Source organism: Pan paniscus, chromosome 19, assembly GCF_029289425.2.
Source record: "Pan paniscus chromosome 19, NHGRI_mPanPan1-v2.0_pri, whole genome shotgun sequence".
NCBI lineage: Eukaryota > Metazoa > Chordata > Mammalia > Primates > Hominidae > Pan > Pan paniscus.
In genome coordinates, this window is record NC_073268.2 from 25,739,585 (window position 1) to 25,765,311 (window position 25,727).

The 25,727-nt window shown below is 54.5% G+C and overlaps 1 protein-coding gene across 3 annotated transcripts; it reads left to right on the plus strand.

Moving 5' to 3' along the window:
• The first annotated feature begins 1,159 nt into the window (after positions 1-1,159).
• CACNB1 (calcium voltage-gated channel auxiliary subunit beta 1) lies at positions 1,160-25,727 on the plus strand. Of its 3 annotated transcripts, XM_003809834.5 has the most exons (14): positions 1,161-1,450; positions 3,891-3,977; positions 7,267-7,386; positions 11,928-12,050; positions 12,603-12,739; positions 12,960-13,036; positions 14,401-14,420; positions 14,687-14,767; positions 15,167-15,225; positions 15,410-15,519; positions 15,686-15,837; positions 21,449-21,544; positions 21,993-22,178; positions 23,871-25,727. In XM_003809834.5, the coding sequence occupies exons 1-14, from the start codon at positions 1,367-1,369 to the stop codon at positions 24,333-24,335; spliced, it is 1,797 nt and encodes a 598-aa protein (XP_003809882.1). In that variant the 5' UTR covers positions 1,161-1,366; the 3' UTR covers positions 24,336-25,727. The 3 variants fall into 3 exon arrangements, with proteins under 3 accessions (XP_008960376.1, XP_003809882.1, XP_063455168.1); XM_008962128.4 differs by lacking the exons at positions 14,401-14,420; positions 23,871-25,727 and adding an exon at positions 13,428-13,582 and having other exon boundaries at positions 1,160-1,450; positions 21,993-22,392; XM_063599098.1 differs by lacking the exon at positions 21,449-21,544 and having other exon boundaries at positions 1,162-1,450.

A 25,727-nucleotide genomic window follows, 5' to 3' on the forward strand; every position in this document is an offset into this window, starting at 1 on the left:
CATAGTCTCCTGTCCTGCGGAACACAGCAAGGTGGTGGCCTTATTTTAAGGTCACTTGACCTGGAGAGGGTCTTCTCCATCTCTCCTTTCTGTGGAGCAGGAGAAGGGGTGGAGTAGGAAGGGAATGGGTCCTCCTGTCATGAGTGACCCCTTCATTGAAACTTACAGCTTCTCCAAACACCCCAGCAATTCATTTAATTCTCCCTCATCCTCCCAATAATACCAGGTGACACAGACTCCACAGTACCAGCAACCCCATTTTATAGGAGAGGAGGAAACTGATGCTCAGAGAGGTGATTTGTCCTGGGCTATACAACCAGAAACAGCCTGAGCCAAATTGGCGCCAGGGTCTATTGCCCAGAATCTCCTATTCCTCTTCTCTCCACCAGTCATGGTGGGTGGCATCCAGATCTTGGATGTTTCTCCCTAAATCAGGGGTAAAGGTGGCGCAATTCTAGGTCAAAGGTCATGAGATCTGATTTTACCAGCTTCTCCTCTCTCAGCTCCATATTTCTTCCTCTTTTCTCATCCAAGAGCAGGGACCTCACCCAGCCCCATTCCTGGCCTTTTGGAAGAACAGGGGTTGGGGGGGGGGCGGTGTATCCTAGTGACTGATTAGGGCAGAACTCCTGGACCCCTGGGATTTATTTTGCTGTCGCTATTGGACACCCTCCCCATCTCAGCCTCAGCCTCCCACCGGCAGCCCCAGAGCCAGGTTGGAGGGAGAGGCTTTTCTGTTTGGTTTGAGGCAGCCTGGGCCCCACACTGGGGAGAAAGGAGTTAAAGCCAGGTCCCAGGATCACCGGGACCGGGAAGTTCCGGTGGCCCAAACAGGAGTGGGTTGGAGGGACCCGCAGGAAGAGAGGTTTGGGACAAAAGGGGGGTGGTGCCAGCCATGCCAATCCCCATCAGCGCTCGGCATCCACTGGTAGACCGCCCCCCCACCCCTCCCCCAAGTTCCACGCCTAGTTTCTCCCTTCCCGCCCCAGCGGGCCGCCTGCACCCCACGGCCAGTCAGAGGCCCACCTGCGGCCACCTAGAGCCGAGAGGGGCTTGCCTCCCTGCTGCCGCACGCCCATTGTGTGCGCCGAGCCGGCGGAGGGGCTGCGAGGGGCGGGGCCGGGCGGGCGGAGGGAGGGAGCGAGGGAGGGGCGCGGGGAGATGCTGAGCCTACGGGGGAGGCGGCGGCGGCAGTGGAGAGAGCGGGAGGAGCGAGGGAAGGCAGGAAGGAGGCAGCCGAAGGCCGAGCTGGGTGGCTGGACCGGGTGCTGGCTGCGCCGCGCTGCTTTCGGCTCCCACGGCCTCTCCCATGCGCTGAGGGCGCCCGGCTGGGCCGGGCCGGCGGCGGGAGGGGAGGCTCCTCTCCATGGTCCAGAAGACCAGCATGTCCCGGGGCCCTTACCCACCCTCCCAGGAGATCCCCATGGAGGTCTTCGACCCCAGCCCGCAGGTGAGGCGTGGTGGCCCGGCCCAACGGGAGGGGGTCGCTCCCGCGGACCGTGTTGAGGTCGGCTCGAGAGGCGCGGGAGAGGAAGGGGTTATATGCCGGGCGCGGAGGAGAGAGGGATGCCTGCGCGCCCCCCATCCTTGCAGGTTGTGATTGATGGGCGCTGGGCCTGGGGCTGGGTGGCGATGCTGCGGAGCGGGGAGGGGGCGGGTGGGCTGCCTGTCACCCTCGCCTCCTTATCTCCCCCGCGTCAAGGTTCCTGCCGCTTGGGCACCAGCTTCAGTGGGCTGAGCGTGGGGGTGCTGGTGGAGGGGGATCTGGGCCTTGAGAAGGGGAGGTTGAAAGAGGCTAGAAAGCGAGCCAGGCAAGGGGGGCGACGCAGAGCACGCTCGGGGGCTCCAGGCGGGTGTGGGTGGGGCGGGGGTGGCACGAGGAGGTGGCCGAGGCGATGGTCAGAGGGCGGTGCCAAATGCCAACAGGCCTTCAAAGCCGCAGACACTGGTTCTCGAGGGTGGGGAAAGAGCCAACCCCGGTCGAGGTCCCCTCCCAGCCACCTGGGCTCCATCTCTATGTCGGACCTGCTCCCCTCCCCCACACCCACGTTGATTTACCCCACCCCCACCCCCGCCCCACAAACGCCTCCAAAGTTTGGAAAGTTGGATGGATGCCAACTCATAGGAGGGGGGGAAAGCTGTTTTACCTGGGGGAGGGGTCTACTTCTCCATCCCCACCCGCACACTTTTCCTACACCCCTGGTTACCCCCAGGAAGTGGCATTCTTGGGCGCGGTGGGTTCCCATGGGGTGACCAGCAGGCTCTGGGATGGTCGCGCCAGGGGATTTCTTTGGGAGTGTCCTTCTCCAAGGATAGCATTAACTCTTCTGTTACTGTGGCCACCAGCTGTAACCACCATGATAATGTGACTGATGGGTATGTAGAGGGGTCAAGTCAGACCTAAAAATACCTTCCTCCACCCCAGGCCCCTTTGAGCCTGGGAGGCAGCTGACTGGGGCCTTCCTTTCAGCTGTCCCCTGTCCCTCTGAGTGCCACTCCCTTTGCCCAGCCTGGCAGTGGGGGGGAGGGTGGTGTCTGGGATTCACTGGGTGATCCTCCTAGGTTTGTAGGGAGCATCACAACTTGAGTTGGGGTATATGTCTGGTTTGAGAGAAGGGCGGGGAGGGGAGGATCTTGGAAGGGTCCCCAGGGGCCCTCCTCTCCCATTTTCCATCCTCTTTCTTGTACCCTGATCCCAGCAGCCAAAGCCCCCAGTCTGGTCATGGCCCCTCCAGGTTCTTTGGCCAAAGAAAGTCTAGGATGGAGACCAAGGGCGGGGACTTGGAAGTCTGAGCCCTCACTCACTCTCCCCATTCTGAGCTGGGCTGAGGCCAAGTGTGTGTGGGTACAAGCTGGGGAGGGCCAGAAGCAGCTCTTCTTACAAGAGGACTGGAAATACCTGACGCCCTTAACCTGAACGTGTGGCTTCCTGAATGGTCAGGCGGTATTTCCTCCATCCGGTCTCTGAGACTGAGCCAGCTTACCCCCTAGGGATCTGTGGGGCTGTGTCCTAGGCTCATGTGGTGCGGGGCCGAGGGACATTTAGATTGACATAGCCTGATGGGTACCATGGGCATGGGGCATGGGCAGTGGCAGCTGGGGGCCACAGGGTAGAAGCTTGATCCCTCTTGCCCCCTTGGGGAGGACTGTAGCTACTGTGATTGTGAGAGAGGGAGCTGAGAAAAAGTCCTGTCTGGGCAAGGGATGAGAGTGGGGAGCAAAATCTGCCCCCATAGTGCCAGGGATCAGGCTGGATGTTTACTCTCCAAATACAGTTCCATGCCCCTACTCCCTCCCCAGAAATCTGGCTCTGAGTCTCCAAGAGAGCTGTCATCCCCTCCCTACTCTGTGAATAGCGAAGGGAAGAGTTGGGCACAGGGGAGAAGCCAGGCTGGGCCCTGGGTTGGCAGTTCCTCCTCTCTGGGGGCCACCAACACAAACAGCCCTGCTCTGCTCCTGCGGAGGGGGAGTGGGGGTGACTTTCCCGCTCTCCCCACCCAACACCCAGCACTGCCGGCTGCCTCTCCCTTCCTCGGAGGCCTCTGCAGTCTGCCCAGCATCTTAATTAGCTCTGCTGCCTAATGAGCCTCCAGCTTCTCCGCGCCTCCCCGCTTCCCAGCCTCTCTGGCTTGGTTTGGGGGTTTCCGTGTGGGCCTTCTGGGGCTCTCTTGCACTGGTCCCCACTCCTGGCTGTGCTCTGGGCCCTCTCCATGAGGATGGGAGACCCTCCCTCCCCTTGGGTCGTACCACCTCAGGAGGAATGTGCAGGGGGGTGGAGGTGGGGCTGGGAGTGCTGTTCCCAAGCTTGGCTGTAGCTCTGGGGCTGGCAAGATGAGGGTTGGGAAAGGGCCCTTCTGATTCTACTCTTGTTCCTTTCCTGGCCTCTTCAGGGCAAATACAGCAAGAGGAAAGGGCGATTCAAACGGTCAGATGGGAGCACGTCCTCGGATACCACATCCAACAGCTTTGTCCGCCAGGTAATGGGGAGGCTGGGCGGAGAGGAGGGAGGTGGCTGGTTGGTGGAGACCAGCATTGGTGAGCCAGGTCTGCGGTATTGTCCAGGCACCCTACCCTGTGCCATTTGTCACCTGCCTGGAGCCACCCCATCACCCTGACACCCCATGACCTCTCCTGGATGTGCTGTCAGCGGCACCCACTCGCTCAGCTCCCGCCCCTGCCGGGCCCCTCCCCCAGCACCAGGCACCCTCCCCTGCTGCCTGCTGGCCTGCGTCATCTCATTCAGGGACAGCCTGGCCTGCCTCCCTCTAGCTTGCTTCGGGCTGTCACCCACTCCCCCTGCCGGCTGTCTGCTTCCATGTCCTCCCCCAGAATCTGTGACAGGGTTGGGTGGAGGCAGGTCCTAGGAAAAGCAGAGCAAGGATGTTTGGGTCCCTGTAGTCCTGGTGAGGTCCTGGCCAGGGAAACACGCTCCTCACCTCGAGACATGACTGTCTAAGAAGCGCAGAGAAAGGGTGATGGTGACGGGGGTGGGGGTGGTTGAGGCATGAGGTTGTTGATTTTATAATAGAGAAGACGGTAGCCCAGTACCCCTGCCTGAAAGGGTGTAACTGAGAATAGCTTTCTGAGGTCTTCTGTGCTCAGTCAGTAAGCGGCTGCTCTCATCTGTCAACCCTGGGCCATCTTAGGCTCAGGGTGAGGGACTGAGAGAGGCATGTGGTTGCTATGACTACTTAGCATCTCACCAAAGTCTGGTACCCAAAAAAGGCGAGAGGGGCTTGGGATTAGACAAGGAAAAGGCGTGTATTGAAGAGGAAATGGGCAGGGCATTTGAGGGCAGAAGACAGCACAGAGGAGGGGTCCTCTGGAGATGAGCCCCTCCCCTCCACCTTGGGCCAGGAGCGAGGGTGATGCCAGGCAGATCCACCACTAATTAGAGTGAGGCCCTTCTTTCCGTTTCTTCTGTCTCTACAGCACTTGGCACATGTGAGCCTCAGTCTGACTTGGGAGGTTCAGGAAGGGGAGGCTTCATTCTAGCCTTTTCTAAGTATAGGAACAGACAGGAAGTCCTTTCTTCAATCACTCCCTCATCCCTCCTGTTGCAGGACATGGCCAGGGCTAGGAAGAATGACGCTGTGCTTTTATTGCCCCTCTTGGCAGAAAAGGACCTTGGCTCCTTCAGTGTTTGCCAACCCAGGGAGTCAGACCCCAGCCTCCAATTCTTCTTCCTTTTAGCTCCCCAGCTCTGATCCCCGGTAGGTGGTGGGGAGTGGTGGGGGGGGCAGTCCTTGCCACATCTCTGAGCTAAATATACCCTAGCAGTTTGCACATGTAGCAACTCTGCTTGTAACCTGAGCCCCCAAGGGAACGGGCAGTTTGGGCCACCCCCTAGGCCAGCAGGGCCAGGCACTGAGGGTGCCGGGATGGAGGCGCCCAGCCGGACCCTGGTGGTGGTGAGCTGGGGATGGGGTGGGGTGGCAGCGGGTAGAACAGCCTCTCAGGAAAGCTGACGGAGGGCAGCCTTTACTCCAGCGTGTCTCCATGCCTCCTCACTGTTTCCTGTCTTCTGCCATTTCTGATGTGTGCGTGTGTATGCGCGTGCATGTGTCTGCATATGTGTGTGTATGTGTGCGCATGCCTACATGTGTGTCTGTGTGCACCTGTGTGTCTGCATATGTGTGTGTGTCTGCCCGCACATGTGCATCTGCATGTGTGTCTGTGCGTGTGCATGTAACTGTGTGTGTATGTGTACACGTGCGCGTGCCTGCATGTGTGTTGGGGTCGGTGAGTGTGTACGTGCGTATGCCTGCATTTGTGTTCGGGTTGGTGAGTGTGTGTGTGCACGCGCATGCCCGCGTGTGTGTTGGGGTCGGTGAGTGCCTCTCTGCTAGTCTGTCTCCCTGTCTGTTTCCCTGGCTCTTTGACTCTGCGTGCTCCCATCAGGGTGGAGAGGGGGAGCTACGCTGGTTTTCTCTCCTTCTCTCCTTCATGCCTCTTTCCCCACTTCTGTTAGTGACCCCCACTCCACCCCAACCCTTCCTCCGTGGGTCTCCCATTTTCATTATTTGGCTGGGAAAGAGATGGGCAGCTGCACCAGCTAATGACCTGAGGCCCCTGGGGAGAGGTGGGACTTTGTTTCTGTCTTTCCCAGGTCCCCTCCATGCCAAACTTATGGACCTTCCTGGCCAAGTGACCCTTTTCTGCCCTCAGGAAAGAACCCCTACATCCCTGCAGTCCTCCTCTTTTGCCACATAACCTCCTATGCCTTGTCCAACACCACCCCTGCATAGTCACACAAATCCACACCTCTTGCCTCCTGCCCTCACATGTCCCCCAACCTCAGGGTCACAGATGTCTGGGAGCTCCCCCCCAGTACACTCACATGTGTCTGTACACACACAGTCATATGCAGCCAACTATAGAGCACACCCTCCTCCACACACTTGTACTTGCACATCCACACACACACATGAAGAAGCACGTGCATTCCCACTACCAGGTCTGTACGGGCAACATGTGTCTTACACATATGTGTGCATCCCTAAAGGAGTCCCTTGTGTTCTGGGTTGGTCATTGTGGTCAAAGCCAGCTGTCTGGCACCCAGCAGCCCTCATTTCAGGGAAAGCCCTGTCCCATATCCTGCTCTTAACTTGCCTCTTCGGTCTTTACCAGCCTGGAACTCTTGGGTTCTCTTGTGTCCTAGGAGAGCCTGAGGACTGGGGCTGTAAGTAGTGAAGTTTGATTCTGGCAATACCAGTTAAGAGGAGCAGGGGAGGTAGGAGTCTATCTCCCTCTACCCTTGAACAGAAGCTGGCAAAATCTGTGGTGGCCCCATCCTGCGGAGCAGGCCATCCACGGCTGATAGTGCAGAGAGCTCAGGCCGAAGCTGGTGGCTGCAGTCCCTGGAATGGATGCCACTGGACCTCAGCTGAGTCTGTCTCAGCGGGTGCTGGGGGCAGGGGAGGGAAGGAGCGGTGGGAGTAGAGACTCGTCCCTGGCATTCCTCCCTTGCCTTGTGCCCCTATCAGGTTCCCACCCCTCCCTGGGCCCCAAGCAGCTGTCCTTGGGCCTGCCTTCATCTCCTGCTTGCTGCTGTCACCCTCACTAGGGCCACACTTTCCCCAGGGGCCTGAGAAATCTCAGCTCCTGGTCCCTTCCACCTAGTACCACCTTGTCTTAGCCCTTGTGGTGTCATGCTGGGCTGGCTGGGGCTTGAGGCATCCATGATGGGTGGCACCTCCATGCCTTCCCAGGCCCAGGAGCTGGGAGGGGCAGCAATGGCCCTGATCTGGCTCTCTCTATTTTCAGGGCTCAGCGGAGTCCTACACCAGCCGTCCATCAGACTCTGATGTATCTCTGGAGGAGGACCGGGAAGCCTTAAGGAAGGAAGCAGAGCGCCAGGCATTAGCGCAGCTCGAGAAGGCCAAGGTGAGAAAGATGTGGGGAGGGGCTGTGCTGGCATGATTTCCCCCAGTCCTGGGCTGTAGAGAGAGCCCAGACAGAACCAGGGCCAAGTCTTGACCCAGCCACTTCCTAGTACCCCTGAACCTTGCTCCTCTGTCCTTCACCTGCACAATGTGGGCTATAATACCTGCCTGCTTATACAGTATAATAAGTATAATAAGTGCCTGTTATTATACTGTTTACACACATAATAAGGACTTGATATGTGCCAAAAAATTTTTTTTGTTGTTTTTTGAGTTGCAGTCTTGCTCTGTCACCCAGGCTGGAATGCAGTGGCGCGATCTCAGCTCACTGCAACCTCCGCCTCCCGAGTTCAAGTGATTCTCCTGCCTTAGCCTCCCAAATAGCTGGGATTACAGGTGCGCACCACCAAGCCTGGCTAATTTTTGTATTTTTAGTAGAAACAGGGTTTCACCACGTTGGCCAGGCTAGTCTCAAACTCCTGACTTCAAGTGATCTGCCCGCCTCGGCCTCCCAAAGTGCTGGGATTACAGGCGTGAGCCACTGCACCTGGCCAGTGCTAAAATCTCTACGTCTTCCTGGAATCAAACTTCCTGGGCTGGAATCCTGGTCCTGACTCTTTTTTTTTTTTTTTTTTTTGAGACAGAGTTTCGCTCTTGTTGCCCAGGCTAGAGTGCAATGGTGTGATCTTGGCACACTGCAACCTCCACTTCCTGGGTTCAGGCGATTCTCCTGCCTCAGCCTCCTGAGTAGCTGGGATTACAGGCATGCTCCACCATGCCCGGCTAATTTTGTATTTTTAGTAGAGATGGAGTTTCTCCATGTTGGTCAGGCTGGTCGTGAACTCCCGATGTCAGGTGATCAGCCAGCCTCAGCCTTCCAAAGTGCTGGAATTACAGGCTCTGGTCCTGACTCTTTTTTTTTTTTTTTGAGACAGAGTCTCGCTCTGTCACCCAGGCTGGAGTGCAGTGGCATGATCTCGGCTCACTGCAAGCTCCGCCTCCCGGGTTCACGCCATTCTCCTGCCTCAGCCTCCCAAGTAGCCGGGACTATAGGCGCTGGCTGCCACGCCCGGCTAATTTATTGTATTTTTAGTCGAGACGGGGTTTCACCATGTTAGCCAGGATGGTCTCGATCTCCTGACCTTGTGATCCGCCCCCCTCAGCCTCCCAAAGTGCTGGGATTACAGGCATGAGCCACCGTGCCTGACCTGGTCCTGACTCTTAATAGCTGTGTGATCTTAGGAAAGTCACATTAAAAGGAAGATAATAATACCACTTAACTTCAGAGGATTTTTTTATTTTTGTGATGAATATAAATGAGAGAATATGTGTTAAGTATGTAACATGGTACCTGGAACACTAAATGGTCATTACTGTCATTATTGTTTTTTTTAATTTAATTTTAGGCCAGGTGCTGTGGCTCACGCCTGTAATCCCAGCACTTTGGGAGGCCCGGTTGGGCGGATCACTTGAGGTCAGGAGTTCGAGACCAGCTTGGGCAATGTGGTGAAACCCCGTCTCTACTAAAAATACAAAACTTAGCTGGGTGTGGTGCCGTACGCCTGTAATCCCAATTACTCGGGAGGCTGAGGCACCAGAATCGCTTGAACTAAGGAGGCGGAGGCTGGAGTGAGCTGAGATCGCACCACTGCACTCCGGCCTGGGTGACAGAGCGAGACTCTGTCTCAAAAAACATAATAATAAATAAATTTAAATATTTATTATTTTTATGAGACAGGGTCTCTCTCTGTCACTCAGGCTGAGTGTAGCGGCGTGATCACAGCTCATTGGAGCCTTGACCTCCCATCTCAGCCTCCCGAGTACCTGGAACTATAGAGGCATACCACCACACCTGGCTGATTTTTTATTTTTTGTAGAGATGGGATCTTGCTATGTTGCCCAGGCTGGTCTTGAACTCCTGGGTGCATGTGATCCTCCTGCCTCGGCCTCCCAAAGTGCTAGGATTACAGGCATGAGCCACTGTGCCCAGCCCCTTTTATTTATTTATTTATTTTTGAGATGGAGTCTCGCACTGCCGCCCAGGCTGGGGTACAGTGGTGCGATCTCGGCTCACTGCAGCCTCCGCCTTCCAGGTTCAAGCGATTCTCCTTGCCTCAGCCTCCCAAGTAGCTGGGATTATAGGCGCCCGCCACCATGCCCGGCTAATTTTTTTTTGTATTTTTAGTAGAGATGGGGTTTCACCATGTTGGCCAGGCTGGTCTCAGAACTCCTGACCTGGTGATCTGCCTGCCTCGGCCTCCCAAAGTGCTAGGATTACAGGCGTAAGCCACTGTGCCCAGCTGCCCCTTTTATTTTTTAAAAACCGACAGGGCTGGCTGGGTGCGGTGGCTCACGCCTGTAATCCCGGCACTTTGGGAGGCTGAGGTGGGTGGATCACCTGAGGTCGGGCATTTGAGACCAGCCTGACCAACATGGTGAAACCCCATCTCTACTAAAAATACAAAACTAGCCAGGTGTGATGGCGCATGCCTGTAATCCCAGCTACTTGGGAGGCTGAGGCAGGAGAATCGCTTGAACCAAGGAGGCAGAGGTTGCAGTGAGCCAAGATTGCGCCATTGCACTCCACCCTGGGCAACAAGAGCGAAACTCCATCTCAAAACAAAACAAAACAAAACGAAACAGACAGGATCTCCCTATATTGCTCAGGCTGGTCTCAGACTCCTTCCCTCAAGCCAGTATTGGGATTACAGGTGTGAGCCACTGTGCCTGGCTGCTATTATTATTATTATTTTATTTTATTTTATTTTGAGACGGAGTCTTGCTCCATCACCCAAGCTGGAGTGCAATGGCACGATCTTGGCTTGCTGCAACCTCTGCCTCCTAGATTCAAGTGATTCTCCTGCCTCAGCCTCCTGAGTAGCTGGGATTACAGGTGCGTGCCACCACGCCCAGCTAATTTTTGTATTTTTAGTAGAGATGGGGTTTCACCATGTTAGCCAGGCTGGTCTCGATCTCCTGACTTCATGATCCACCCGCCTTAGCCTTTCAAAGTGCTGGGATTACAGGCATGAGCCATTGCGCCCGGCCTATAACTATTATTTAATTAATTTATTTTGTTTTGTTTTTGAGACGGAGTTTCGCTCTTGTTGCCCGGGCTGGAGTGCAGTGGCACCATCTCAGCTCACTGCAACCTCCACCTCCCAGGTTCAAGTGTTTCTCCTGCCTCAGCCTCCCAAGTAGCCAAGATTACAGGCATGTGCCACCACACCATGCTAATTTTGTATTTTTAGTAGAGACAGAGTTTCACCATGTTAGTCATGGCTGGTCTCGAACTTTTGACCTCAGGTGATCCACCTGCCTTGCCCTCCCAAAGTGCTGGGATTACAGCAGTGAGCCACCGTGCCCGGCCTGCTATTATTATTATTTTTTCTGGGTATCATTGTGGGCTTCCCCACCCCCAACCCTTTTCATTCCTGAGTGCCCCGCCTCTACCCTGAGAGGGCTGAATTCCACATTTTGCTTTCTTGTTTTTTATTGTGAAAGTTAATATACATGGAGAAAACCACACAAGCCAATTCAGTATACATTTTTTTTTTTGACGGAGTCTCACTCTGTCATCCATCCTGGAGTATAGTGGCATGATCTCGGCTCACTGCAACTCTGCTGCCCTGGTTGAAGTAATTCTCCTGCCTCAGCCTTCCAAGTAACTGGGATTACAGGCATCTGCCACTGCGCCCAGCTAATTTTTGTATTTTTAGTAGCGACAGGGTTTCACCATCTTGGCTAGGCTGGTCTTGAACTCCTGACCTCATGAATCCACCTGCCTCTGCCTCCCAAAATGCTGGGATTACAGGCGTGAGCCACTGCACCCAGACTTTTTTTTTTTTTAGACAGAGTCTTGCTCCGTCATCCAGGCTGGAGTGCAGTGGTGCCATCTTGGCTCACTGCAACTTCTGCCTCCTGAATTCAAATGATTCTCATGCCTCAGCCCCCTGAGTAGCTGGGATTACAGGTGTGTGCCACCATGCCCGCTAATTTTTTTGTATTTTTAGTAGAGGCAGAGTTTCACCATGTTGGCCAGGCTGCTCTCAAACTCCTGGTCTCAAGTGATCCACCTGCCTTGGCCTCCCAAAGTGTCAGTATACATTTTGTTGTTGTTGTTGTTGTTTTGAAATGGAGTCTTGCCCTGTTGCCCAGGCTTGAGTGCAGTGACACAATCTCGGCTCACTGCAACCTCCACCTTCCAGGTTCAAGCAACTCTCCTGCCTCAGCCTCCTGAGTAGCTGGGATTATAGGCACCCACCACCAGGCCTGGCTAATTTTGTATTTTTAGTAGAGACGGGGTTTCACCATGTTGTTCAGGCTGGTCTCGGACTCCTGACCTCAGATGATCCACGTACCTTGGCCTCCCAACGTGCTGGAAATACAGGTGTGAGCCACCACACCCTGCCCATGTCCATACACATTTCAAGGAACTATTAGAAAGCAAACATCCAAGTAACCACCACTACTGTCAGGAAGTTGTATATTACATTGTGGTTTGCCCTCTAGTTGCCATCCTCCCCTGTGTGCCTCCTCTAGACCAAGCCAGTGGCATTTGCTGTGCGGACAAATGTTGGCTACAATCCGTCTCCAGGGGATGAGGTGCCTGTGCAGGGAGTGGCCATCACCTTCGAGCCCAAAGACTTCCTGCACATCAAGGAGGTGGGTATCTGGAGGGAGGGCAGGGAAGTGGGTGCCAGGAGACAGGCAGCCAGAGTGCTAGTGGACAAAAGGCTTCTGAGCCAAGCAGAGCCAGGCTGAATCTGCTCTGTGACCTTAGACAAATCTCTCCACCTCTCTGAGCCTCTTAATTTTCTACTGGAAAAATGAGGTGGTAATGCTTAGGTCAGAAGGTTGTTGGGAGGGCTTGTTAGGGGGCCTGAACTGGCATGGCGGTGTGCCAGGGACATGTAGGTATCCGCATTTACTCCAGCAGCCTTTGTAGAGTAGGGTGGGCACATGGGGAGAAGAAGGACTCTCAGAATTGCATTGGGCCAGTGGCAGGGTGGTCCATGGCCAGAAAGCATGCTGGTCCTGGAGTTGTCCTGAGAATTGGCAGCTCCACTCAGAGGCTGGAGCCAGGGCTGGGGATTTTTGAGGGTGCCACCCCTGGGCTGGGAGGTGAGTCTGGGCGTTTCCCCTAGAGAGTGACTGCTAGCTTGCCCCTGCAGTTTCCCTCTTGCTCTTTCCACCCACCTGCCATATTCTTTGCAGAAATACAATAATGACTGGTGGATCGGGCGGCTGGTGAAGGAGGGCTGTGAGGTTGGCTTCATTCCCAGCCCCGTCAAACTGGACAGCCTTCGCCTGCTGCAGGAACAGAAGCTGCGCCAGAACCGCCTCAGCTCCAGGTGTCTGGGTGGGGCAGGGGAAGGGGATGCTGCCAACCCCAGGAGAGGCCATACAGCCTGGACTAGGCCTCAATGGTTGCCCCTGGCCCTGAGGGCACAGAGCTGCCTGTGGCATCACCAGTGGGGCTGGAGCACCTCCGGGGGTGCCGCATGTGAGAGGATGAGAGCCCCCCACGCCCACCTCTTTGCTCACAAGCTCGGTTTGCCTCTGCCCACACAGCAAATCAGGCGATAACTCCAGTTCCAGTCTGGGAGATGTGGTGACTGGCACCCGCCGCCCCACACCCCCTGCCAGTGGTAAGAGCCATCACCATGCAGGGGTTTGGGAAGAAGCTCCTGGGTGGGGTGGTCTCCCCACTCCCTGAATCCTCCTTTCCCTGCAGTAGGAAACACCCCAATCCTGAGTCCCCCAAGCACATGCAGTGGTTCCCCCTCCATGAAGAGTAGGATACCCCTCAAGCTGGGCCTGTCATGTCTCTCCTCTCCCTTTTCTTTGGTAGCTCCATCTCTCTGCCTGATTCCCCTGCCCTGCCCCCATTCATTTCTCCCAGCCCTGTTCCATTCACCTCTTCTTCTTTCTTTTTTCCCCATCCCCATCCCTGCGTTCTGTACTTGTGTCTCCACGTTCATCTCACTCCTTCTCCCCACCTCGCCTCCCTCCTCCCTCTCTCCTGACTCTCCGGTCCAGGTAATGAAATGACTAACTTAGCCTTTGAACTAGACCCCCTAGAGTTAGAGGAGGAAGAGGCTGAGCTTGGTGAGCAGAGCGGCTCTGCCAAGACTAGTGTTAGCAGTGTCACCACCCCGCCACCCCATGGCAAACGCATCCCCTTCTTTAAGAAGGTAATTCTCGCTGTGTTCTTGCAAGAGGTGGGGGAGTCAGGGCCAGCACTTTGGTGGAGGGAAGGGGGCTGTAATGGATTCAGATGTGGTACCAACCTGTTCTGTGGGCATCAGGGCTTCCTGCTGAGGTGGAGGGAAGGGTAGCATGGGCACATCCCCCTCCACACACAACTCCACCCTGGCCCGATCTCCAGGAAGGAGATCTTGCCCTTGGAAGATTGCCCCCACACCTGGGGCAGCAGGGTTTGGTGGTCATGAACCCTGACCTCTCCCCTCACTCCCAGGGGCCTGCTCTGGTGTTGGTGTCTACCTTGGCATGTGAAGCAGGACATGGGATGGCATTCCTTCTTTGCCCTTTTTTGACTCTCTGGGTGGGCACATAGTGGGGGGTGGGCTGCTGGCTGCAAAGCAAGACAGTTAAGGGAACCCCTAAAATGGGCAGGTTGGCATGCACTGGGGGCAGGAGATGGGCACCAAGATAGGGGCTGTCACCCTCTCCAGCTCTTTTCCAAGACCCAGAAGAGGGTAGGATATGTCTGAATATTCCCACATCCACTGGACTGACTGTCAGTCCTGCTCCCAGCCCTGATCCAGGGCCACCTCTGGCTCCCCCTTGGCGTGGGGTCCCGTTCCCCGTCTCTGGCTCTGTCTGTCACTAACACGCATGCCCTGTTATCTCTCCTCGTCTGCCCGGCTCTCCCTCCCTCTCTTGTCCTGGCTCCTGCCTTGCCCTCTGCCCCTGCCTGGGTCCCCTTCCCTCTCTCCTCCCCCTTCCCTCTCTCCTCCCCCTTCCCTCTCTTGGCAATCTCTGGACCCAGCCAAACAGAAGCAGAAGTCGGTGAGTATCACAGCTTTCTGTGTCCTCCTCCCCACTCCCTGGGATGAGCTAGGGGGACCTTCTAACACCCATTCCCACATCTGTCCCCCATTTCCCCCACCCTTCCTGGTTCTCCCTGGCCATCCCTCCCCACCCCCACCCTGATCCCCACATCTGGGCTCTGGGACCAGGGTGGGGGAAGGCTGCATGGGGGAGCCTGGAGTCTGGGGGAGAGGATCTAATGTCATCTCCACTCTGGGGTTTCCCCTCCCTGCTTCCCCCCCCAGACAGAGCATGTTCCCCCCTATGACGTGGTGCCTTCCATGAGGCCCATCATCCTGGTGGGACCGTCGCTCAAGGGCTACGAGGTAGGACTTCCTAGAGGGTAGTGGATGCAGAGGGGCCTTAGAAAGATCTTCAGACCCCAGAGAGATCCCCTAGAGGGCCCGATCCCAAGGCATCCTCCCAGGAGGGCTACAGACTTTCAGAGACAACCCCCAGGGGGCCCAATCCGCAGAAAGACCCACTCAGAGGAGCCCCGTCCCCCAAAGAAACCCTCAGAAGAGCCCTCCCAGAGATGCCACTTACAGGGACCTTGGAACCAGAGACCCCAGTGGAGGCCCCTCAGACTCAGACCCCCGCCCGCCGTAAAGGCCTGTCCAGAAGAAAGTGGAACATGAGGGTACAAATACCCAGCGACTCAGAGTCTGAGCGGCTTTAAATGCCTGCCTTCTCCTCCCTCCCTCCCCACAAACCCCCACCCCCAGGTTACAGACATGATGCAGAAAGCTTTATTTGACTTCTTGAAGCATCGGTTTGATGGCAGGTAAGATCTTGGGAGCTGCTCCTCGCACCTGCCGTTGCTCTCTGCTGCTGGGGATGGGCAGGATGCCTCGAATCACAATCCTGGGACTCGGACTGAGGAACAGAAGGCGGGCCTGGAACTGGGGAGTGGGCAGGGCATTCCAGCCCACCCTGACCCCTGATGCCCCTCTTGCCCCATTCCCCAGGATCTCCATCACTCGTGTGACGGCAGATATTTCCCTGGCTAAGCGCTCAGTTCTCAACAACCCCAGCAAACACATCATCATTGAGCGCTCCAACACACGCTCCAGCCTGGGTGAGCCTACTCCTGCTGTCTTCACTCCCCCTTTCTGGGCCGGATGTGGGAGGGGTGGGAGGTGTGGGAGGTAGTGGGCAGGGCCATCTCCAGAAGTGTTCCCTCCACCTGCTGTTCCTGGGAGGCCACCTGACATTCCCCCATCCACATGACTCCATGCCCCCAGCTGAGGTGCAGAGTGAAATCGAGCGAATCTTCGAGCTGGCCCGGACCCTTCAGTTGGTCGCTCTGGATGCTGACACCATCAATCACCCAGCCCAGCTGTCCAAGACCTCGCTGGCCCCCATCATTGTTTACATCAAGATCACCTCTCCCAAGGTGGGTGCAGGAGCCTGACCCTGGCCAGGACAGCGTGGTTTAAAAGGGCTGCTTGGGTTTAAATCCCAGCTCCACTGCTTACTAATTACGTGAATTAATCTGCCTGAGTCTTAGTTTCCTTCTCTGTAAAGCTCCATCGTATTGTCAAGTGTTTCAACCTCATATGAATGTATAGCACTTAGCAAATGGTCTGATACAACATGTTAGCTATTATTTACTATTATTAGGGTCATGCAGACCAGTCCCCTGTCTCCACTCTGATTGACCTCCCACCCTTGGACTGAAAGAATTCTGTGCTTTTTGTTCCAGTGCCACCCAGCTACTTGGCAGTTGGGAGGTCTTTCCTTTCTTCTTCTTCTTCTTTTTTTTAAGTCAGGATCTCGCTCTGTCACCCAGGCTGGAATGCAGTGATGCAATCATAGTTCACTGCAGCCTCTACCTCCTGGGCTAAAGCAATCCACCCACCTCGGCCTCCCACATAGCTGGGACTACAGGTGTCCACCACCATGCCTGGCTAACATTTTTATTTTTTAGAGATGGGATTAGCTGTGTTGCCCAGGCTGCTTTCCTCTCTTGATATCAGCCCTTTTTGCTGCAGTGTCCTCATTTGGACTTTGATAGAGGGGAAATCGGTAGGAAGGCTGCCTTACTTTTTCCTTGTATTGTAGCACCATTAACTTTCCCTTCTAGATGCCAGTGGGGATCTGAGAAACACGGAGGAAGAGTTGAGGTGAAGGATTTGAAGTTAGAAGACAGCATGGGCTTGAAATTCTAGCTCTGATTGGTTTACATATTGATTTATTCTTATTGTTGGTTGTTTTTTATTGAACTTGGAATCTTGGGGGAATTATTTAGCCTCTGATTCTCTATTTCTCCACCTATAAAGTGGGGTTATAATCCCTCTCTTGTGTTATTGTTGAGAGGATTGCTGTAAGGAGCCCAGTATACGCTCTGATTTATTTATTTATTTATTTATTTATTTATTTATTTATTTATTTATTTATTTTAGACAGAGTCTTGCTCTGTCACCAGGCTGGAGTGCAGTGGCGCGATCTTAGCTCACTGCAACCTCCACCTCCCAGGTTCAAGCGATTCTCCTGCCTCAGCCTCCTGAGTGGCTGGGACTACAGGAGTGCACCACCACGGCCCGGCTAATTTTTTGTATTTTTTAGTAGAGACAGGGTTTCACCATGTTGGCCAGGATGGTCTCGATCTCCTGACCTCGTGATCTGCCCACCTCGGCCTCCCAAAGTGCTGGGATTACAGGAGTGAGCTACCGCACCCAGCCTACTCTCTGATTTATGAGGGCAGCCAATAGTGGTAACCATTATCATCCCATGAGCTGGGCTCCCTGGACCAGTTACTTAACCTTTTTTTTTTTGAGACAGCCTTGCCCTGTCACCCAGGCTGGAGTGCAGTGGTGCGATCTCACTCACTACAGCCTCCGCCTCCCAGGTTCAAGTGATTCTTGTGTCTCAGTCTCCCGAGTAGCTGGGGTTAGGATTACGGGCACACACCACACCTGGCTTTTTTTTTTTTCTTTTTGAGAAGGAGTCTCACTCTGTCACCCAGGCTGGAGTGTAGTGGTGCGATCTTGCTCACTGCAACCTCCGCCTCCTGGGTTCCAGTGATTCCTCTGCCTCATCCTCCTGAGTAGCTGGGACTACAGGCACACGCCACCACACCTGGCTAATTTTTATATTTTTAGTAGAGACGGGATTTTACCATGTTGGTCAGGTTGGTCTTGAACTCCTGACCTCGTGATCCACCGGCCTCGGCCTCCCAAAGTGCTAGGATTACAGGTGTGAGCCACTGTGCCCGGCCACACCTGGCTAATTTTTGTATTTTTAGTAGAGACAGGTTTTCACCATGTTGGCCAGGCTGGTCTCAAACTCCTGACCTCAAGTGATTTCTCCTGCCTCAGCCTCCCTAAGTGCTGGGATTACAGGCGTGAGCCACCGCGCCCAGCCTACTTAACCTTTCTGAGTCCTCTGTTTCTAATGAGATAAAGGGGATGATGGGATTTAAGTACTTCCTGAGGGGAGTTGAAAGGACCAAATGAGATAATGGATGCAAAAACACTGAACTAGAAGGTAACTAATGCTTCCATTTCCCCCACTAAGGTTAAGAGGAGGGACTCTGGAACCAGGCAGCCTGGACCTTCTACTCCAGGGCTGTCACTTACTGGCTCTGTGTTCCTTTGGCAAGTGGCCAAACATCTCTATGCCTTGGTTTCCTCATCTGCAGCATAGGCATACTGGGTTTGTGAAGATTAAATAAATGGGTTAACCATGAAAAATGCTTGGTATTGGGCCAGGCACGGTGGCTCACACCTGTAATCTCAGCACCTTGGGAGCCCGAGGCCGGCGGATTGCCTGAGCTAAAGAGTTCAAGACCAGCCTGGGCAACATGGTGAAACCCTGCCTCTACTAAAATTCAAAAAATTAGCTGGGCATGGTGGTGGGCACCTGTAATTCCAGCTACTCAGGAGGCTGAGGCACAAGAATTGCTTGAACCCAGGAGGCGGAGGTTGCAGTGAGCCGAGATTGCATCACTGCACTCCAGCCTGGGTGACAGAGCAAGACTCTGTCTCAAAAATAAATAAATAAATAAATAAAAATAAATGCTTGGTATCCCAGAACTATATCTGTTCCATTTTGTAAGAAGATTTTCATTTTCAAATAATTTCAGATTTACAGAAGTGTGGCAAGAATAGTATCAAAAAAATCTTATTTTTTGAATATTCTTCACCAGGATTCACTAATTTTTTTAACATTTTATTGAGGTAGAATTCCCATACCATTAAGTTCAGCCATTTAAAGTCTATAAGCCAGGCTTGGTGGCTCACACCTGTAATCCCAGCACTTTGGGAGGCTGAGGCAGGTGGATCACTTGAGCTCAGGAGTTGGAGACCAGCCTGGGCAACATGGCAAGACCCTGTCTCTATTAAAAAATAAAAAATAAATTAAGTGTACAGTCTAATTTTTCTCAGATTCACAAATTTTGAAACATTTACTTTTATCTTTCTTTCTCTCTTCTTTTTTTGAGGGGGGACGAAGTCTCGCTCTGTCACCCAGGCTGGAGTGCAGTGGTACAATATTGGCTCACTGCAATCTCTGCCTCCCAGGTTCAAGTGATTCTCCTGCCTCAGCCTCCCAAGTAGCTGGTATTACAGGCGCCCACCACCACACCTGGCTAATTTTTATATTTTTAGTAGAGACAGAGTTTCACCATGTTGGCCAGGCTGGTCTCGAACTCCCGACCTCAAAAGATCCACCTGTCTCAGCCTCCCAAAGTGCTGGGATTATAGGCGTGAGCCACCATGCCTGGCCTATATTGTGTTTCTTAAGAACAACATCATTATCTTACACAACCATGATGCAATTGTAAAATTCAAGAATTATTTCTAAAATATAGTCCATATTAGTTAGTTTTTTTTTTTTTTTTTTGAGCTAGGGTCTCACTCTGGCTGCCCAGGCTGGAGTGCAGTGATGCGATCTTGGCTGACTGCAGCCTCTGCCTCCCTAGTTCAAGCAGTTCTGCCTCAGCCTCCTGAGTATCTGGGATTACAGGCGCCTGCCACCATACCCAGTTAATTTTTGTATTTTCAGTAGAGACGGGGTTTTGCCATGTTGGCCTGGCTGGTCTCGAACTCCTGACCTCAGGTGATCCACCACCCCCCCCCACCTCCCAAAGTGCAGGGATTACAGGCGTGAGCCACTGTGCCGGTATAGAATGCCCTTCATAGCAACATTTCCCCCAATCCAGGAACCAACCCAGGATCACTTGTTGCCTGTTGTTTTTTAGACAGAGTCTTGTTCTGTCGCCCAGGCTGGAGTGCAGTGGCACGATATCAGCTCACCTCAACCTCTGCCTCCCAAGTTCAAGTGATTTTCATGCCTCAGCCTCCTGAGTAGCTGGGACTACAGGCATGTGCTACCACGCCAAGCTAATTTTTGTATTATTATTATTTTTAAATAAAGACAGGGTTTCACCATGTTGGCCAGGCTGGTCTTGAACTCCTGGCCTCAGGTGATCCACCCGCCTCAGCCTCCCAAAGTACTGGGATTACAGGTGTGAGCCACTGCGCCCGGCCTAGTTTTCTTTCTTTCTTTCTTTCTTTTTTGAGACAGAGTCTCACTCTGTCGCTCAGGTTGGAGTGCAATGGCGATCTCAGCTCACTGCAAGCTCCGCCTCCCAGGTTCACGCCATTCTCCTGCCTCAGCCTCCCAAGTAGCTGGGACTACAGGCACCTGCCACCATGCCCGGCTAATTTTTTTAGTAGAGACGGGGTTTCACCATGTTGGCCAGGATGGTCTTGATCTCCTGACCTCGTGATCCACCCACCTTGGCCTCCCAAAGTGCTGGGATTACAGGCATGAGCCACTGCACCCGGCCCTCTTTTTTTTTTGAGACGGAGTCTTGCTCTGTTGTCCAAGCTGGAGTGCAGTGGCACCATCTCGGCTTACTGCAAGCTCTGCCTCCATTCTTCTGCCCCAGCCTCCTGAGTAGCTGAGACTACAGGCGCCTACCACCACATCCGGCTAATGTTTTGTATTTTTAGTAGAGATGGGGTTTCACCATGTTAGCCAGGATGGTCTCGATCTCCTGACTTCAAGATCTGCCCGCCTTGGCCTCCCAAAGTGCTGGGATTACAGGTGTGACCCACCGCACCCAGCCAGTATAGTTTTCTTTAATCTGGAAGGCTTCCTCAGCCTTTCTTGAATTTTCCAGAGACTGACATTTAGGCAGAGTACAGGACAGCTATTCTGTAGACTGTCTGTCCCTCAGTGTGCGTTTGTGTGATTGTTCCTCATGATTAGTTTCCGGTTTTGCATTATTATAATTATGGTTCTTGTTGTTGAGATGAGAATGATAATAGCAGCTATCTAACAGGATTGTTGTCAGGACTCAACTGATCATGTGAAAAGCACAGAACAATGCTGGTATGTAGCAAGTGCCCCATAAAGGAAGACTGTTGTTGTTGCCGTTGTTAATATAGAGGGTGTGGCTGGGCTCAGTGACTCACGCCTATAATCCCAGCACTTTGAGAGGCTGAGGCAAGTGGATCACTTGAGGCCAGGAGTTTCAGACCAGCCTGGGCAACATAATAAGACCCTGTTTCTACAAAAAAATTAAAAAAATTAGTGGGGTATGATGGCACGTGCCTGTAGCCCTAGTTACTCAGGAGGCTAGGCTGGGGGCTCGCTTGAGCCCAGGGTAGAGTGAACTATGTTCACACCACTGCACTTCAGCCTGGGTGACAGAGCGAGAACCAATCTCTAAAATTAAAAAAACAAAAAAACAAAAAAAAAGGAGGGTGGGCGGGCCTACAAACAATGTTAGAGAAGTTGAGAAGGAGAATCACTGCCCTTCATATAGCCCCTAAGGAAGGCTGGCATAACACCAGGAGAGAGCCTGAGCTTTGCATAGGGTAGACACAGGGCTGCTGAGGTCCTTTCTGCAGAGGTGCCCAGGGCTGAGAGTTATGGAGCATTCAAGGGTCTTGACACTGGCTCTCCATGCTGATCCAACCAGGACCCGCCTCTCTGACTGGGTGCATTGCCTGAGTCCCTCTAGCTCCTCTTCCTTTTCTCTCTCCCCAAACCAGGTACTTCAAAGGCTCATCAAGTCCCGAGGAAAGTCTCAGTCCAAACACCTCAATGTCCAAATAGCGGCCTCGGAAAAGCTGGCACAGTGCCCCCCTGTGAGTGCCTAGATCCCAGGGAAGGGAATGGAGGGAGAACATTTGGGTTGTCCTGGTTTCCTCTGGCCTACATGAGAGACAGGGTGACCAGGAACACCTGGGTCAGGCCTGTGGGTGCAGACTGGTCTTCCGGGAAGAGCGCAGGTCCCGTCAGTCAAAGACTGGGTTCAAGCCCCAGAAGCACCCTTCTGCATGGAGAGTCAAGCCCTGTCTCCCAGCCTTGGTTGCCTTATCTCTAGAATGAGGGAGTTGGACTGAGTGCCAAAACTTCTTGCAGTTCTGCCAATCTGTAGATCTGAGAGCTCTCCTTCCCTTCTACATCCAGAGGCCTCTTTTTAACCTTGTCCTTCAATCCCTTGACTCTACCCACTGCACCCAGGCCACACCCTCAACCCCCTTGGCCATGCCCCACTCATCCCAGCCCTGCCCCCTAACCCCGCCTTCACAGGAAATGTTTGACATCATCCTGGATGAGAACCAATTGGAGGATGCCTGCGAGCATCTGGCGGAGTACTTGGAAGCCTATTGGAAGGCCACACACCCGCCCAGCAGCACGCCACCCAATCCGCTGCTGAACCGCACCATGGCTACCGCAGCCCTGGCTGCCAGCCCTGCCCCTGTCTCCAACCTCCAGGTACAGGTGCTCACCTCGCTCAGGAGAAACCTCGGCTTCTGGGGCGGGCTGGAGTCCTCACAGCGGGGCAGTGTGGTGCCCCAGGAGCAGGAACATGCCATGTAGTGGGCGCCCTGCCCGTCTTCCCTCCTGCTCTGGGGTCGGAACTGGAGTGCAGGGAACATGGAGGAGGAAGGGAAGAGCTTTATTTTGTAAAAAAATATGATGAGCGGCAGCTTCTGGTGTCTGTGGTTTTTGATGGGTCTGGGGCTTCTGGTGCTGTCTTCCTGGGCCTGGTGCCATAGGAGCGCATCTGCTGCCCGCTGGATATGAGGCCTGATGGGAGCGCTTTTAAGACAAGGGACTAGGAAGGACATGCGAGGAAGACTGATAAACTGATTCGCTGGACTCCACACCCTTTTTAGACCCAACAGAGCAGGGGCCTTCAGAGCCAGGGAAACCTACGTTAAACCTGGACTCTCCCTCCCTGGAGCCCTGACTCCACAAGGCCCCTCAAGAGGGACCAAGAATGTGGCATCTTCTATGACTTGATGCTGAACCTTCCACCATTCTCCCAGTTAAAGTCCAGGAAAGGACCTCCCATGGGAGACCCATCCTGCCTTGCCCTCCTCCCATGGGAGCCACAGCCCACCTCTTGATTGCACACCATTAAGTATAAGGTCTTAAGAGCCAGAAGAAACCCATGAAATCATTCTAGACTGTAGCTTTCAAATTTGTTTTCAGCAACAGAGCCCATTTGTTCAATGAATCTTACGTGGAAGCTGAGGATGTAGATAATGCATCCTTGCTCTGCCCTGAGGGAGCCAGGGGAATGGCCTCCCCTCCACCTCCATGGGGACCCCTGAAGCACTTCTGTGCCCTTCCCACCCAACGCCACCCCAGATCTCTAGGTAACAGTTTGGAAACTGCTGCTCAGGTCTAACTCCCATCACATTACAACCAAGAAATGAGGCCACAGAGAGGGGAACTGTTTGCTTAGGGTCACACAGCTTGACATGGCAGGGAAGGGACTGGAACCCCTCTTGTGCCCCACCTCCACGTGACATTTGATGATAAGGACACTGGGCCACCTCTTCATCTTCAGTAGGAGGAGGAGACCCAGCAGCCTTCCCCAGCTTGCTGCTTTGAGTGCTTGTTGGGGGCAAGGGAGGAATCCCATCAGCCTTGGAGATGGTGTCATCTGACTAGGGAATGGTGGGAGAAGCATGGGGTTTCTGGAAGCCTGAGATTGGGGTTTGGTGTGGGTCAAAGAAGCCAGGGTCAGCAGGTTTGAGCTGAAATCCCGTTAATATATTTGGAAAACCAAAGGCAATGACTAACCGAATCAACCACTAATGAGTGGCAATACTGAGCTGTTAATGACAATTAGCCCCAAGATAGCATTAATGACCTGCACTGAGGAAGCGGTGACTCATGGCTCACGGCTGTTGGCCATAGTTGCCCTGAGAGTTCATATGTCCTCACATCTGTTGAAGGTCGGGTGCCCCCTGTCCCGAGAGAGGAGCAAATGCCCTGAGGTCTGTCCTCTGGCTGGGCTCCAGAGCCATTTGTCCCCGGGGCCCCTCCCCTAGAGCCAGCACCCTCTTCATCCAGGCCGGACCTCTTAATGCTGTCACTAACTTGCCTTGCTTTGTTGTGTTTTTCTCACCCCTGCCTGATCTGCATGGTGTGTGCTGTCCGTCTGCTAACCAGGGACCCTACCTTGCTTCCGGGGACCAGCCACTGGAACGGGCCACCGGGGAGCACGCCAGCATGCACGAGTACCCAGGGGAGCTGGGCCAGCCCCCAGGCCTTTACCCCAGCAGCCACCCACCAGGCCGGGCAGGCACGCTACGGGCACTGTCCCGCCAAGACACTTTTGATGCCGACACCCCCGGCAGCCGAAACTCTGCCTACACGGAGCTGGGAGACTCATGTGTGGACATGGAGACTGACCCCTCAGAGGGGCCAGGGCTTGGAGACCCTGCAGGGGGCGGCACCCCCCCAGCCCGACAGGGATCCTGGGAGGACGAGGAAGAAGACTATGAGGAAGAGCTGACCGACAACCGGAACCGGGGCCGGAATAAGGCCCGCTACTGCGCTGAGGGTGGGGGTCCAGTTTTGGGGCGCAACAAGAATGAGCTGGAGGGCTGGGGACGAGGCGTCTACATTCGCTGAGAGGCAGGGGCCACAAGGCGGGAGGAAGGGCTCTGAGCCCAGGGGAGGGGAGGGAGCGAGGGGCTCACACCTGACATGTATTCGCCTCCAGGGGGCGCTGTCTCCCTCCTTTCAGATGCCTTTGCTCAAAGCTTGGGGTTTCTTTGGTGTTACCATCCCAGCTCCCGGGAGGCCCTTAAGCCCCAGCTGTCGGTTTTTACCTGCCTGTTGTGGATGGATGGGGGATACCCACCTTTCTGAAGTGTCCCCTTTCTCCCATCTTAAGGGGCTCTCCTCCCTCACCCTCCTAGAGAAAAGGTGCACTTCCTTAACTCTTTCTACTCGGGGGCCTAAGTGACGGTCCTAAGTGGGATGGCTCTCCTTCTCCCAAGCTGCAGTACTGGGGAAGGGCTGGGCGCTTTTCCTGGAAAGGGAGGCCACAGATTCTTTCCCATGGGGGGTCTCTTCCCCAGACCCCAGATCCAAGGTCCCTCACCCTGCCTGCCCCTTCCTCCCAGCTTCCTGGCAGCATCGTCTGGTCGGTGAAAGCCATAGCATGGACACCCCATGGGAAGCTTGTCTTGGGGAGGGTTCTGGGTGGAAGCTGGCAGGCATACAGCACCCTCTACCCTCCGTGGCCATGGCAACGTCCAGGGCCCAGAACCCTGAGGAGTGAGCGGCCAAGACGCTGCTCCCCACCCCCCACCTCCATGCCTCAGCCTTTGCCTACCCCAGGAATGAGCTTGGCCTCCAACATCCCTTGCCTGCTGCCATTAGAAGAGGGGGCCCCTCTGCATCTGAGCCCCCCATCCCTGTGCCACCTGGGTGTGGAGCCCATGGAACACTCTGGTCCGCCTCATTTTAAACCAAAAAACTGCTCCTTCACCCTCACCCTGAGGCCCCAGGGGAGAGGACCCGTGGGATGGTGCCCAGGGGTTGCCTTGGGACCTCGGATCTCCTCTGGGGGGCTTGGCTGCTGCTGTTGCTGCTCTGTATTTGCCTCTCGTGATTCTGTTTGTTACCCATGTTCACTTCCCCCAGGAGAGGCCTTGGTACCCCCTCTCCCCTGGGGCATCCCTCTGCCTTGGCATCCCTGTAGCCCAGCAACCCTGCCCCTCCCCAGCATCCCAGCTGGGCCAGAGAGAGCCGACTGTGCCAACAAGGACTGGGCCCTGCCCGGCTGCCCGCCTCAGGGATGGGCACCTCATGCCTGTCTCGCCACCTCCTGTGCCAATGTCCCACCCTCCACCTGGGGGTGGGGTGCAGCTTCCACTTACTGATTAGAAGACACCACTGCCCTCCCTTCCCCCCTCCCTGTCTGGTGTCCTGTGCCCCCATCTGTCTGTCTATATTTGTCTGTACTCCCCTAGGAGAAGTATTTTGCCATATATAAAACCACTGTCCTGTCCTTTG

What these genes read in the sequence shown, in the direction of transcription:
- CACNB1 (XM_003809834.5), top strand. Translation starts at nt 1,367, where the DNA reads ATGGTCCAGAAGACCAGCATGTCCCGGGGCCCTTACCCACCCTCCCAG. An exon ending in CCAAACAGAAGCAGAAGTCG is followed by an intron (nt 14,421 to 14,686) that starts GTGAGTATCACA and finishes TTCCCCCCCCAG; the next exon opens with ACAGAGCATGTTCCCCCCTA. An exon ending in AGCTGGCACAGTGCCCCCCT is followed by an intron (nt 21,545 to 21,992) that starts GTGAGTGCCTAG and finishes CCGCCTTCACAG; the next exon opens with GAAATGTTTGACATCATCCT.